Here is a 15,468-nt window from a genome sequence, read left to right as displayed (position 1 = left end):
GGATGGGTAAGTGTGCTTTCACCCATGTTTGAAATTAGCACATTGGCTGGGTTCGTTCCGTGCTTCAGCTGCTCCTGTGTTCATTTCTAGCCCCTGTGCATAATGCTGTGGTGAGGCAGAGGATGTGTGCCTTCCCTAAAGGACCTCAGCAGGTGCGCAGGCTCCAGGTCTACACGGCTGCTGTCCAGATGCGTTACGGGCTTTATCTTGGTGCCCTGTCACATAGCCTGATGGTAATTAAATCGATTCAGACCGCATTTGCCTTAGCTATGCAGTCCCTCCCTCCCTTCCCCGCACCCCCCACCTCTTCTGTCTCTTACTTTTCCCTCTATTTCTCTTTCTTCGATGAGCAGGAGAGAACCACCCTCCTGCAGCCTTGTTTGAAGCCGTGCTCCGTGTTGGGAACATCTGCCTTGGCCAGGGGAGCGAGGACACACTTGTCTTGGCAGCCCACTTAGCCTGTGACCTCGCAGTTCTGCAGGGGACAGATGATGCTCGATGGCGCTCAGTGAGATGACCTGACTCTTCTCCTGCCCTCGATCTTCAGCTGTGAGACCCTGGCCTGATCCCCCAAGTTCTTGTTCGGGGAATAGATGTCAGGCCTGGGAATAGATGGTCTGTAAGGGTGTCTTGTAGTCCTAAAATTGTTAGTTTTTTGAGATTGCAAACACTGTAGGAACAAGTGAAAAAAAAATTACATTGAGAGGCAGAATGCCACATGGTATTAAAAATGGGTTAAAAATAAAAGTAAAGTTATACAGTTGCTTTTTATTTATTTATTGTTTTGCATGCAGTCTGTTTTATACTGGAGATCATATTATTTCATATAAAAATATGCCTTTCAGTTCCCGATTCAGAGTCAGCTGGAACCTTATTGTGAATTGAAAATATAACCTTCACTGTAATATGGCTCTTTATCTAACAGCAGATATGTGGTCTAAAGCCTTGCAATAGTCTTCTGTGTGGGCCACCTGTCCTTCTGGAAAAGGAAGACATACTGGAAAACCAGTGTGTAATTAAAAATAATTAGGTCACACGTGCTTCAGATTTGGTTGGATACTTGTTGGCAGTACTGTTTTCCCTGTTCCTCTGTCTAGCTGAACTACTAGTATCCTCTAAATATCCCCAGAGAGGGACTCCCTAAATTCTTAGCAGAAGTTACTCAAACCTGATTTAATATATTTAAAGGAGCTGACTGTGTGTTTATCTGGCTCAGATAATACAATGTAATTTTAAAGATTTAACTCGTTTTCGGAGAAGGCAATGGCACCCCACTCCTGTACTCTTGCCTGGAAAATACCATGGACGGGGGAGCCTGGTAGGCTGCAGTCCATGGGGTCACAAACAGTCGGACACGACTGAGCGACTTCATGCTCACTGTTCACTTTCATGCATTGGAGAAGGAAATGGCAACCCACTCCAGTGTTCTTGCCTGGAGAATCCCTGGGATGGGGGAGCCTGGTGGGCTGCCGTCTATGGGGTCACACAGAGTCGGACACGACTGAAGTGACTTAGCAGCAGCAGCAGCAGCAGCAACTCGTTTTCGGAACAACCTTTATGAATGTTGTGTTCAAGCAGATGTTCTTGACTTTCTAGAAAGTCATTTTTTCCATTTATACCTCTGTAGAAATGGGCTTGCTAAGATGAACATCATTAAAAAACATTCTAAAGCATATGCATTGCATTGTTCAGGGAACAGAAGTGAGTAGATTGAAATGAAATGAAAATGATTTAGGGTTTGGATAAAGAAAGATATTTTTGTCTATTAAAAAATAGAATCAAAGGTTATCAGATTTTTAAAAAAATTTCCCATCCAACCAGTCCATTCTAAAGAAGATCAGCCCTGGGTGTTCTTTGGAAGGAATGATGCTAAAGCTGAAACTCCAGTACTTTGGCCACCTCATGCGAGGAGTTGACTCATTGAAAAAGACTCTGATGCTGAGAGGGGTTGGGGGCAGGAGGAGAAGGGGACGGCAGAGGATGAGATGGCTGGATGGCATCACCGACTCGATGGCCGTGAGTCTGAGTGAACTCCGAGAGACGGTGATGGACAGGGAGGCCTGGCGTGCTGCAATTCATGGGGTCGCAAAGAGTCGGACATGACTGAGCGACTGAACTGAACTGAACTGAAGTAATAATAACTGTTAACACTCATCCGGGGCCTACTGTTTATAAATGATGAGACTGTTTTCATGTACTTAGTCCTTTCAATAATTTTAAGTTAGGTATTGCTACCCCTATTTTATAAATAAGGAATCTGGGCTTCAGAAATAGGTGCCTTTCTTCTTTCCCATTGTGATTTATTGCAGGGTATTGACTAGTTCTCTGCTGCGCAGTATCATCTTGGTGTTTCTTCACTCCAGGTGTGCTGGTTCGCACCTGCTCCTCGCAGAGTCCCAGTCCGCCCCTCCCCAGCCCGTCCTCCCCCTGGGCAGCCCCCAGCCTACTCCCTGTCTGTGCGTCTGCTTCTGTTCTGTGGAAAAGTTCACTCGTGTCGTATAGTAGATTCCACATGTAAGGATTTGTCTTTCTCCTTCTGGCGTCCCTCAGTTCGTATGATAATCTCTAGGTCCTCACTTCGTACGATAATGTCTGGGTCCATCCGAGTTTTGCAGACGGCATTCTTTCTTCCTTTCTCACGGCTGAGTAGTAGTCTATTGTTTGTGTGTACCACATCTTCATCCACTCATCTGTCAGTGATCATCTAGGTTGCTTCCACGTCTTGGCTGTTGTAAACAGTGTTGCTGTGAACATAGAGGTGTGTGTCTTTTTGAGTTATGGGTTTGTCTGGATATATGTATCCAAAAATGGGATTGCTGAATCCTGTGGTAGTTCTGGTTTTCAAGTTTCTAAGGAACCTCAAGACTGTTTTCTGTAGTGGCTGCACCAATTTACATTCCTACCAGTAGTGTAGGAGGGTTCCCTTTTCTCCACACACTCTCCAGCATCTGTTATTTGACTTTTTAATGATAGCCATTTTGACAGGTGTGAGGTGGTACCTCATGGTAGTTTTGATTTGCATTTCTCTAATAATTAGTGATATTTAGCATCTTTTCATGTGCATATTGGCCATCTGTATGTTTTCTTTGTAGAAATGTCTGTTTAGGTTTTCTGCCTATTTTTTGATTTTTTTTTCTTAAAATATTGAGCCACATGAGCTGTTTGTAAAATAAGCGCTTTTCTTATAATAAAACCAAAATCCCTTAAACTGCGCTCTCCATTATGGTCACCACTAACTGCAAGAACCTGTTGAGCCCTTGCCACGCAGCCAGTCCAAACTGAGGTTCTGGAAACAAAATACATACCTGACTTGAAAGCTTAGTTAAAACACCAGGAATGTAAACATTTTTATATTGATTATATGCTGAAGTGATAATGGGATGGGTTTATTGGGTTAAATAAGACACATTATAAAAATTAATTTAACCATTTCTGTTCAACTTTTTATTAAATGTAGCTGTTAGGAATTTTAAAATTATATCTGTGCCTTGCATTTATATTTCTTTTGGACAGTGCTGCTCAAAAAGTATCTGTGCAGATGATCTAAAGTTAAGTGAAATGAAGTGAAGTCACTCAGTCGTGTCCGACTCTTTGCAACCCCGTGGACTGTTGCCTACGAGGCTGCTCGCTCCATGGGATTCTCCAGGCAAGAATACTGGAGTGGGTTGCCATTTCCTTCCCCAGGGGATCTTCCCAACTCAGGGATCGAACCCAGGTCTCCCGAATTGCAGGCAGACACTTTAACCTCTGAGCCACCTGATCTAAACAGTCAGATAATTCCACGCAAAAGACTCGTGAGTTAAGGCATCCTTCCCACCCATCCCTTCCTCCACAGCAGCTCTCTCCAGCTTGCTCTGCAGGTTGGAGCATAATTTAGCATTTAAGAATTGGATCCCTGTCCTTAGAGAAGGGGGGTAGGGATGGGGAAGGAATGAAGGTGGGCTTTAGGGTTACCATATGCAAACTGTTTATATAAAATAGGTAAGTAACAAGGTCCTGCTCTGTAGCACAGAGACCTATATTCAGTATTCTGTGATAAGCCGTAATGGAAAATAATATAAAAAAGAATGTATATATATGTATAAATGAATCCCTGTGCTGTACAACAGAAACTAACACGACATTGTAGATCTACTATATACTTAGAAAAGGAATTGGGTCCTTATCACTGAATTCCATGCTGTGTTGCTGCTTTATGATTACTGTTGTGGCTGTGTGGATTGTTGTTATTATTGGTTTTAGGCTTTGTTTCTAAAACATTCCATTAAGATTAAAGGGAGCTCCCTTCAGCCTCTGTGTCCCTACCACGTACATACACACACATTTCCCATCCTTTAAATTCTGTTGATTTACTATTTATTATCACAATTATAAATGCTAGTCGTAACTGAACTGCGTGTGTATGAAGTACTCTTTACTTTTTATTTTCTGCATACTTTTTGTTTATCCTGGAATCAGCAATCGCTTTGTATTACTCAGTTGCTTTGCTTTCCACATACCTGTCCTAATTCAATCTCGTATTCTGTACTGGTTGTCTGACGTTCATCTGCTTGTACCCAGATGCTTCCTGAAGAGGCCTCTCCTGCACTGTGGTTGCTTGTCTAGCCCATGGTCTCTGGCAGGAATCTGCTTTCACCAGATCTAGGGATTTCCTCTGCCTTTTGCCTATCTCAGCCTTCCTTTTTCCTGTGTCTTCCCTTTTTTGGGGTCAATTTCCTCATTTTGGTGAAGCACATCTTTAGTAGCTTACTGAGAAAGGATGCACAGAATATACATTTTTAAAGACCTTGCACATCTAAAAATGTTTTCAGCCATACCCCCTTGTGTTTAAATGTAGTTGGAGTTTGAATACAATTTTCTTCCGATTTTGGGGGATAGTTTTCCGTTACCTTAGCTTCCAGAGTTGCTTTGGGTAGTTTGGAGCCAAATATTCTCATCCCATCCCCCTCCTCCCAACTCACCCACTCCCTCAACTCACCCTCCTGTTCAGTTCAGTTCAGTGGCTCACTCGTGTCCGACTCTTTGCGACCCCGTGAATCGCAGCACACCAAGCCTCCCTGTCCATCACCAACTCCCAGAGTTCACTCAGACTCACGCCCATCAAGTCTGTGATGCCATCCAGCCATCTCATCCTCTGTCACCCCCTTTTCCTCCTGCCCCCAATCTCTCCCAGCATCAGAGTCTCTTCCAATGAGTGAACTCTTCGCATGAGGTGGCCAAAGTGTTGGAGTTTCAGCTTTAGCATCGTTCCTTCCAAGGAACACCCAGGACTGATCTCCTTCAGAATGGACTGGTTGGATCTCCTTGCAGTCCAACAGACTCTCAAGAGTCTTCTCCAACACCACAGTTCAAAAGCATCAGTTCTTCGGCACTCAGCTTTCTTCACAGTCCAACTCTCACATCCATACATGACCACAGGAAAAACCATAGCCTTAACTAGACGGACCTGAGTCGGCAAAGTAATGTCTCTGCTTTTTAATATGCTGTCTAGGTTGGTCATGGCTTTCCTTCCAAGGAGTAAGCGTCTTTTAATTTCATGGCTGCAATCACCATCTGCAGTGATTTTGGAGCCCAGAAAAATAAAGTCTGACACTGTTTCCACTGTTTCCCCATCTATTTGCCATGAAGTAATGGGACCGGATGCCATGATCTTCGTTTTCTGAATGGTGAGCTTTAAGCCAACTTTTTCACTCTCCTCTTTCACTTTCATCAAAAGGCTTTTTAGATCCTCTCCACTTTCTGCCATAAGGGTGGTGTCATCTGCATATCTGAGGTTATTGATATTTCTCCCGGCAATCTTGATTCTAGCTTGTGCTTCCTCCAGCCCAGCGTTTCTCATGATGTACTCTGCATATAAGTTAAATAAGCAGGGTGACAATATACAGCCTTGACATACTCCTTTTCCTATTTGGAACAGGTCTGTTGTTCCCTGTCCAGTTCTAACTGTTGCTTCCTGACCTGCATATAGGTTTCTCAAGAGGCAAGTGTACCCTCCTGTACACATACTTTAAAATCCTTTTTTCAACAATGTCTGAAATTTTCCTGTGATATATGCCCTGATATGTGTCTGTTTCAATCCTAATTTTTACATGTTGGTACTTCTGTACTGATCCTTTATTTTTTCATTTATTCTCTCTTATCTTTCATCTTTATTATTTCTGGAGTTCCTGGATGACTTAACTTGATCCTTTGGACCTTCTATTAAGGTTTTAAATTTAATTTATCATAGTTTTAGTTGCTTTCCAGAAGCTCCTTTTTATTTATTTATTTATGTTTTTAATTTATTTTTTTATTGAAGGATAATTGCTTTACTGAATTTTGTTCTCTGTCAAACCTCAACATGAATCAGAGATAAGTATATACATATTCCCTCCCTTTTGAACCTCCCTCCCATCTCCCTCCCCATCCCTCCCCTCTAGGTTGATACAGAGCCCCTGCTAGAATTTCTTGAGCCATAGAGCAAATTCCTGTTGGCTCTCTATTTTACATATGGTAATGTAAGTTTCCATGTTACTCTTCCCATACATCTCTCCCTCTCCTCCCCTCTCCTCATGTCCATAAGTCTGTTCTCTATGTCTTGTTTCTCCATTGCTGCCCTGTAAATTAATTATTCAGTACTGTTTTTCTAGATTCCATTTATATGCATTAGAATATGATATTCACCCTTCTCAGAAGCTCCTTTAAAAAATATTTATTGACGTAATATCTTCTATCCTGCTGATATCAGTGAAAGTGTCTTTCTCCTTGCATAGTCTGGGTTTCAGCCAAATAGTTTTTTTTCTGTTTTACTTTCTTTCATAGTAGAGTTTTTCCTTACATGGTAGACAATTTGTCGTTGTTTATGTGTGTGTATTTGGGAGTGGGACCCTAGGAGATGGAAGTTAGTTCTGCACACAGATGTGGGGTTTGTGGGTGCGGCCTTCACTTTAGAACCATCTGTCTTGACTGTTTGCTTGGGGAACCCCTGATGTCAGTGCTTTTAGATCCAGTTCCCTGAAAGAGAGGTTTCAGTCTTCTATTTGGAGACTAAGGCAGGATAGAGGGGTGTGTTAGTCAAGCTTCTCCAGAACGAATAGAAGATATAAACGCGCACACACATGTATGTATATATACATGTGTTTATTAAAGGAGTTGCCTCATGGAATTTTGGAGGCTGAGAAGTCCTAAGATACACTGTTTGTAAGCGGGGGACCCAGAAAAACCAGTGGTGTGATTCAGTCCAAATCCAAAGGCTCAAGAACCAGGAGTGCTAATGTCCAAGGGTAGGAGAAGATGGATGTCCCAAATTAGATCTTGAATTCATTTTTCCCTCTACCTTTTCGTTCTGTTTTGACCTTCAGTGGATTGAATGATGCCCACCCACATGGGGGAGGGTCATCTGCTTTACTCAGTTCATAAATTCAAATGCTGATCTCTTCCAGAAGCACCCTCACAGACATAATGTCTGTTAGGTATCTGGGCCTCCCTTAGCCCCAACCAGTTGACAGTTAACTATGACAAGGGGCGTGTGAACTGCCCATGAGTTTCTCTTTTTTTTCAGTAGGATACTCCCCACTATATGCTGCACCTGGCCTGGTATTTTCCAGACCAGAGATCCTCTGTCTTACTTTCTCCAGAAAATAATTGTCTAGGCTTCTGCAGGGTGAAAAGAGCAGTTGCCTGGCTGTAAAAGGTATAAGAATTTGATTCCTTTTTATAGCCAAATAATATTCCATTGTATGTATATATCATTGTTTGTTAAGCATATAGCGATACAAGTTTACCTTAGAAAATAAGAAAGATCTCCATTATTCCATTCTGTTGACCCATTCATCATTTGATGGGCATTTGGGTTCTTTCCACTTTGTTGGTTATTATGAATAATGCTGCTATGGAGATTCCTGTATAAGTGTTTGTGTGGACATATGTTTTCATTTCCTAGGTACATATATAGGCGAGGAAGTGCTGAATCATGTGACCATGTTTACCTTTTTGAGGAACTGCCAAATTATTTTCCAAAGTGGCTCTAACATCTTACATTTCTCAGCAACTATGTATCAGAGTTCCAGTCAATCCATACCTTTGTCAACACTGTTCTGTTTTTTGTATTTTAGCCATCTTAGTGCGTGAAAAGTGGCATATCATTGTGGCTTTGACTTGTGTTTCCTCAACAACTAGTAATTTTGAGCTTATTATTTGTGCTTATAAGGCCATTTGTGTATCTTCTTTGGAGAAATGTCTGTTCAAATATTTGGTCCATTTAAAAATCAGGTCACTCATCTGTTTTTGTTGTTCTAAGTGTTCCTCGTGTTTTCTGGCCGTGAGTCCCTTACTTGAGATGTGACTTGCAGATTCTCTTCCATTCTGAGAGTTGTCTTTTCAAGTTCTTGATAGTGTCCTTTAAAGCACTCAAGTTCTAAATTTTCATGAACTCTGATTTAACGCTTTTTTCTTTTTTTTTCTTTCATGACTTGTGCCTTTGGTGTGTATCTAAAAAATTACTGCCTGATGCAAGGTCAGTGATGCGGTGGTAAAGAGCCCGCCTGGCAATGCAGGAGGCGCCGGAGACAGGGGTTTAATCCTGGGCTGGGAAGGCCCCATGGAGGAGGAAGCGGCAGCTCACTCCAGTATTCTTTCCTATGAAATTCCATGGACAGAGGGGCCTGGCAGGCTGTAGTCCATAGAGTCACAGAGTTGGACGCCACTGAGAATGCACATATGTAAGGTCATAACAACTTACGCCAATGTTTTCTAAGAGTTTACAGTTTTAACTCTTACATTTGGCTCTTTTATCCCTTTAGAGTTCATTTTTTATAAAGTAGAACATAGGGGTGCAACCTTACTCTTTTGCATGTGGATACTCAGTTGTGACAGAACCATTTGTAGTAAGGACTGTTTCCCCGCTAAATTGTCATAGTACATAGGTTAAAAATCAACTGAAGATAAATGTAAGGATCTGTTTTTGAACTTTCAGTTTTAATCCATTGATTTATGTGAGTTTTATGCCAGTATAGTATCACACTATTTTGATTACTTTGTAGTAAGTTTTCAAATGGGAAAGTATAAATTCTTCAATTTTGTTCTTTTTAAAGATTATTTTGCCTACTGCAGAGGTCTTATATTTTTATATGAATTTTAGGATGAGATTATCAGTTTCTATAAAGATCAGCTGAGATTTTGATGGAAATTATGATATAGATTGATTTGGAGTGTATAGCCATGTTAACAAAATTATTAAATGTTCCAGTCTATGAATATAGGACATTTGTCCATTTACATAAGTTTTAAATTTCTTTCAGTAATATTTTATGGGTTTTGTTGTATAAATTTTATTTTATTTTTTTTGTTAAATTTTTTGTAAGTATGCTGTTTGACATTATTTTAAACATACTTCTTTTCTTAATTTCCCTTCAGGATTATTCATTGCCAGAATATAGAAATGTAGTTTAATTGTTTAATATATTTACATCTTATAACCTTAGTTCATATGCTTTGTAATCTAGTAGTTTTTTTAAAAAAAAATCTTTAGGATTTTCTACATTTAAGAACATGTTATTTGTGAACAGAGATAGTTTTATCTCTTCCTTCCCAGTCTGGATGACTTTTATTTCTTTTTCCTGCCTAATTGCCCTGGCTGCTGCTGCTGCTGCTAGGTCATGTCAGTCGTGTCCAACTCTGTGTGACCCCATAGACGGCAGCCCACCAGGCTCCTCTGTCCCTGGGATTCTCCAGGCAAGAGCACTGGAGTGGGTTGCCATTTCCTTCTCCAGTGCATGAAAATGAAAAGTGAAAGTGAAGTCACTCAGTCACGTCCGACTCTTAGCGACCCCATGGACTGCCAGGCAAGAGTACTGGAGTGGGTTGCCATTGCCTTCTCCAATTGCCCTGGCTAGTACCTCTGATACAATGCGGTGTGGAAGTAGCAAGAGCAGACCTCACTGTTTCTCCTTAAAGAGAAAGCATTCAGTTGTTCATGATTTAGTATGGTTTTAACCGTGGGTTTTTAGTAATGGATTTTTTTTTTTCTTTTGGATGCACTGCATGGCTTGCAGGATTGGAGCTCTTTGACCGGTGAGTGAATCCCAGCCCTCGGCTGTGAAAGCAGAGTGTTCTAACTACTGGGCCTTCAGGGAATTCCCTAGGTGTGAGTTTTTTATAGATGTTCTTTACAGGTTGATAATATTTCTTTCTATATTCCTAGTGTGTTGGATTTTTTTGACTAAAAACTGTTGGGTTTTGTTATTTATTTCTAAATTTGAGATAATGGTATGCTTTTTCTTTTATTCTATTAATATAGTAAAGGTTGCATGCCCTTCCTTCAGATGTATATATAGTAAAGAATGTAACCATTTGGGGTTCCTGGGTGGCACAGTGGTAAAGAATCCACCTGCAATGCAAGATAAGGGTTCCATCCCTGGGTTGGGGAGATCCCCTGGAGTAGGAAATGGCAACTCACTCTGGTATTCTTGCCTGGAAAATTCCATGGACAGAAGAGCCTGGTGGGATATAGTCCATAGGGTCGCAAAGAGTCGGACACGACTGTGCACCATGACGATGATACTATATTATACAGGTTAGTTTTCAGATGTTAGACCAATCATATTCCTGAGATAAATGTATTGTGGTCATGATATTTAATCCTTTTTATATGTTGCTGGCTTTGGTTTGTAGTATTTTGTTGAACACTGGTGTGTAGTTTTCCTTTCTTCTGATATTTCTTTTTGGTATTGGTGCATGTGTGCATGCCAAGTCGCTTCAGTCGTGTCTGACTCTTTGCAACCCCGTGGACTGCAGCCCTTCAGGCTCCTCTGTCCATGGGATTCTCCAGGCGAGAACACTGGAGTGGGTTGCCATGCCCTCCTCCAGGGCATCTTGCCGACCCAGGGATCGAACCCAGGTCTCCTGCATTGGCAGGTGGATTCTTTACCACTGAGCCACCTGGGAAGCCCCTTCGTATTTGTATCAGGATGTAACTGGCCTCTTAGAATGATTTGAGAATTTTTCTTATTCTTCTTTTAAAGAGTCTGTGAAGGACTGATAATAATTCTTTAAACATTTGGTACAATACATCTGGGCCTCTGCCTTTCTTTGTCAGCAGATTTTAAATTGCTAATTCAATATAATATTTTTGTTAAGACCAGTTATAAGTGGGCATTCATCTTGTAAAAATACATATTGATATTTGATTCTTTAGCCAACCTTTTTCTGATATAATATCCAAATAGAAAGAAATTTTAATATACCTACTTATAACTTTCTTTTTTCTTTTGTTACAGGTCTGTAATTATTCTGGAACCAGTAAACCATGGCATCAAAGAAATTTGCTGTTAAAGTAAGTGTTGCTTAATAGCTTTCTTTAAAATGATTAATCACTTTCTAAAATAACCAAGCCCTGTATTAATTGAAGATAGAAGCCCTGAACTTTCCTTCTGCTTTTTAAATTTGGGAGACCGCTGAAAACTTGAAGTTGGTGATTGAAAATTGAAACTGAGAAAATGAATAGTTCATATGGTCGTGGCAGTTTCTTGATTAAAATCTTTTATAAATGCCTTTGGGGCTGACTTGGTCCTTAATGTTAAAAATTACGGTTCACATTGCATGTCCATGACATGATTTTTGATTATGACAGAGCAGGCAGAAGAAAAGAGGCAGGCAGCCCGTGCTGCACCCGAGTGAACAGCAGGAGCTCGTTCTCCCGCCTTGTGGCCTTCCTTTGTTTTCCTCTCATAAGCATCTCTTCATCTGTTGATGACTGGGTCTGACCTTTGCCTGTGAGGGAAGGGTCACCTGAGAGGGGAAAGAGAGAAGAATTGATAAAGAGTGACTATGATTGACCCTCCTGGTTGTGCAGCCAGGGCTCCTGCCTCCCAGCAACTACAGGTTCAGTCTCCCAAGAGGTACCACTGCATGAAGGGTGCTTTCGCGTATGCGTGCTCTTCAGGGCATGTTCTCTTTGCTGGTGTTTCATTAAGCAGAAATCGAAAACATCAAATCACACGAATTCTAGTGGTTGTTAACTAGATCAGATACTATATAATATTGTAGTCATGTCTTACCTTTATGAAGTCAGTGTTCATTAGATTTACAACCTATTTATAAATTTCATCACTTACAATTATTTCTAGTATTTGCATATTCTGTATGTAGTGTTTCTTTCTGTGAGAGATTATAAGGTGAACTTTAACTATTTGTCTGTCTAGAAATGTATTTGGTTTTCCTCTAGAGAGTAAAGTTTGTTTAGAATTTCAGGTTGCACATCATTTCTCCTCAGCACTTTAAGGTATTTCCCCTTGTCTTCTGAAATCTCTTACTGCAAGTGAGAAATGTTTTAATTATCAATAGATACTAAAAAACCACATTAAAATATAGTGACTTGAAACACAAGCCGTTTTACTCTCAGGATTCTGGAGGTCGCCAGAAAAAAAACCGGGTTGGTTTTTCCGTTTGTGGTTGCCTGGGGCTGCAGTCATCTGGGGCCTCAGGGCAGCTGGTGCATCGAAGCTGACGATTCTAATGGCTGACTGTGCTGCAATCTTACCCGGGGCTGTTAGTGCTGCCCTTCAGTTCCCATTCAAGTGGCTGCTCAGTACAGCTTGGGCTTCTCCTAGCTTGGTGGCTGAGTTTTGAGGGATGGGCTCTGAGGGCAAGAGTTGCCGGAAGAAGAAATGTGTAATTCGTCCAGCCCTTGAAGACCTGGGCTCCGAAGTCTCAGACGCATTTCCTCCATGTTCAGTTGGTCAGAGCACTCAGAGGCCAACTCCAGGGAAGATGCGGCTCTTGATGTGAAAAGCAGCTTGTGCTCACAAGGAGGGGAGCCTCTGAGGGTGCATCTGTGGAGTGCAGTCAGCTCAGAAATCTACTTGTGATTCCTTTCTCTGTTACCTTGCTTATCAAGCTATCTTGGTTCTCTTTGGTTACTTTTAAGGTTTTATCTTTGTCTTTGATAATCTACAGTTTCCCTGTGCAATCTTGAGATGTAGACTTATTTTTATTTATCTGGCTCAGGATGCAATGTACATCTTCCTTTGGAAAAGTCAAGTCTTTCATCAGTTTTGGGAAATTTTGGCTTTTTTTTCTTCAAGTACTGCTCATCTCTGTTCTCTCTGTTTCATTCTAAAAAAACCAAGATCATGGCATCTGGTCCCATCACTTCATGGCAAATAGATGGGGGAAACAATGCAAAGAGTGACAGACTTTGTTTATACAAAATCACTGTGAACGGTGACTGCAGCCTTGAAATTAAAAGACATTTGCTCCTTGGAAGAAAAGCTATGACATACCTAGACAGTGTATTAAAAAGCAGAGACGTTTCTCTTCCGATAAAGGACCGTCTAGTCAAAGCTATGGTTTTTCCAGTAGTCATGTATGGATGTGAGAGCTGGACCATAAAGAAGGCTGAGTGCCAAAGAATTGATCGTTTTGAACTGTGGTGTTGGAGAAGACTCTTGAGAGTCCCTTGGACAGCAAGGAGATCAAACAAGTCAATCCTAAAGGAAATCAACTGTGAATACTTATTGGAAGGACTGATGCTGAAGCTGAAGCTCCAATACTTTGGCCAACTGATGCGAAGAGCTGACTCATTAGAAAAGACCCTGATGCTAGGAATGATTGAAGGCAGGAGAAGGGGACGACAGAGGATGAGATGGTTGGATGGCATCATCAACTCAATGCACATGAGCTTGAGCACACTTCTGGAGATGGTGAAGGACAGGGAATCCTGGCGTGCTGCAGTCCTTGTAAAGAATCAGACATGACTGAACCTCCGAAAGACAGCGATTCTTCTGGAACTCTTAAAACTTGTTGGATAGTCCTGTATAATTGTTTCTTATGTGCTGGAGGGTGATATTAACTCATCCAAGACTGAACCCTCGCAGGCTCTCTACTCAGAAAAGGACGAGGCCTCTTGCAAAGCTTTGCCCAAACTGACTGTGATCCATTTGGGCAGACAGTTTCATCATGTGCAAAGCTTGGGCCCCCGGCACCTGATTATGTCAGAGTTGGTCTGTTGATTTCCAAAGCATACACACTGCTGTGACAAGTTCTGCTACCAGATTGCTCAATCCCACAGCTGCACCAGGTGGCGCTAGTGGTAAAGAACTGGCCTGCTTGATCGCTGGGTTGGGAGGATCCTCTGCAGAAGGAAATGGCTGCCCACTCCAGTATTCTTGCCTGGGAAATCCCATGGACAGAGGAGCCTGGCAGGCTGCAGTCCATGGGGTCGCAGAGAGTCACAACTTAGAGATTGAACAACAGCAACAACAAAATATTTTCAGAATCTTAAAAAAAAAAACTTAAACATAGAGACATAGACGTATTTCCACTGTTACCTAATGTTTGAAATACATGGTAGGAAGACCTACAAGCCCGGCCCTGCAGAGCTGTGGAGCGGTTTCAGGTTTACTTCTGCTGGAGCTGTTGGCACTTTGGTGGTTTTGGACCAGGTTTATGTCCATTTCAGGGCTTGGAATTCACCCACTGTGGGCAGTCTGACTTTGTAGCGCACAACCAAGTGAGGCACAAGCTTCGTGCTTCCAGTCTTTTCCACCCTTGTTCTCTCTCTTCTCCTTCCCCATCCCCTTTCTCAGAACCCTGGGGTAGGGGCAGGCTTCCATGCTGCCTCCTTTGGTCTGGGAGCAGAGAGGTTTTTGCATTTTCATGAAGGCCACAGTTTCTCAAGAGAAAGAAGGAAAAGCTCTCTTGAATAGCTTTTATTCCAAGAAATTGTGGACAAACTTATCCACGTGAACCAGAGTATATTATATGAGATTATCTCCAAACTGAGTATTTATTTCTGTATTTCTGTTTCAAGCTTTGTATTATGTCTTAGGCTGTTATGAAGAGCTGAAAGTTTTCACCACGACTCCTGACTTAACTGGAATCAGTTTATTCCCAACTCCTCTCTCTCCTTTTCCTACCCACTTTGGGCATTAGGATGCCAGCTCTCAGCTATCCTGGCTTCCAGATACTCTGACAACCAGGCTTGAACCTTTCAAAGGCATGATTATTATTTTTTTTCCCAGGTTGATTGAATTATTGACATAAAACCCTGTGTAAGTTTAAGGTGTGTTGGTTTGAGAAACATATAAATTGCAAAATGTTTATTTACCATAATGTTTAGTTAGCAAACATACCTTCACTTAATTACTGTTTTCTTGTTATGGTGACAACATTAGAGCTTTTACTCTCAAGTATACGGTACAGTGTTGTTAACTATAGTCACCAGGTTGTATATTAGATCCCTGGAACTTTGTTGTTTTTTAGTCACTAAGTCATGTCCTAGTCTATTGTGACCCCATGTACTGTAGGCTGCCAGGCTTCTCTGCATGGGATTTCTCAGGCAAGCTTATCTTAGAACTGAAAGTTTCTACCCTTAACCCAATATCACCTCATTTACCCCACCCCCTCAACCCCTTGCAACCACCACTCTACTCTGTTTCTGTGAATTCAAAGTTTTAAGATTCCACATATAAGTGAAATCGTATAGTATTT

At 41.5% G+C, this 15,468-nt stretch overlaps 1 protein-coding gene across 2 annotated transcripts in view; it reads left to right on the top strand.

Moving 5' to 3' along the window:
• LOC120869183 (SLX4 interacting protein) overlaps positions 1-15,468 on the top strand; it is a 205,425-nt gene that overhangs the window by 10,912 nt on the left and 179,045 nt on the right. Inside the window, exons 1-2 of one of the 2 annotated variants that reach the window (XM_040248302.1) lie at positions 10,037-10,123; positions 11,256-11,311. In XM_040248302.1, the coding sequence (XP_040104236.1) occupies positions 11,285-11,311 (27 nt within the window). In that variant the 5' untranslated portion in view covers positions 10,037-10,123; positions 11,256-11,284. Of the gene's footprint in view, positions 1-10,036; positions 10,124-11,255; positions 11,312-15,468 lie in introns of those variants that run through there. The other variant, XM_040248303.1, reaches the window with a different exon arrangement.

This window comes from Oryx dammah, unplaced genomic scaffold (genome assembly GCF_014754425.2).
Source record: "Oryx dammah isolate SB20612 unplaced genomic scaffold, SCBI_Odam_1.1 HiC_scaffold_10, whole genome shotgun sequence".
Lineage (NCBI taxonomy): Eukaryota > Metazoa > Chordata > Mammalia > Artiodactyla > Bovidae > Oryx > Oryx dammah.
Note: the sequence above shows the minus strand (reverse complement) of the source record. Positions and strands in the feature narration are given on the sequence as shown.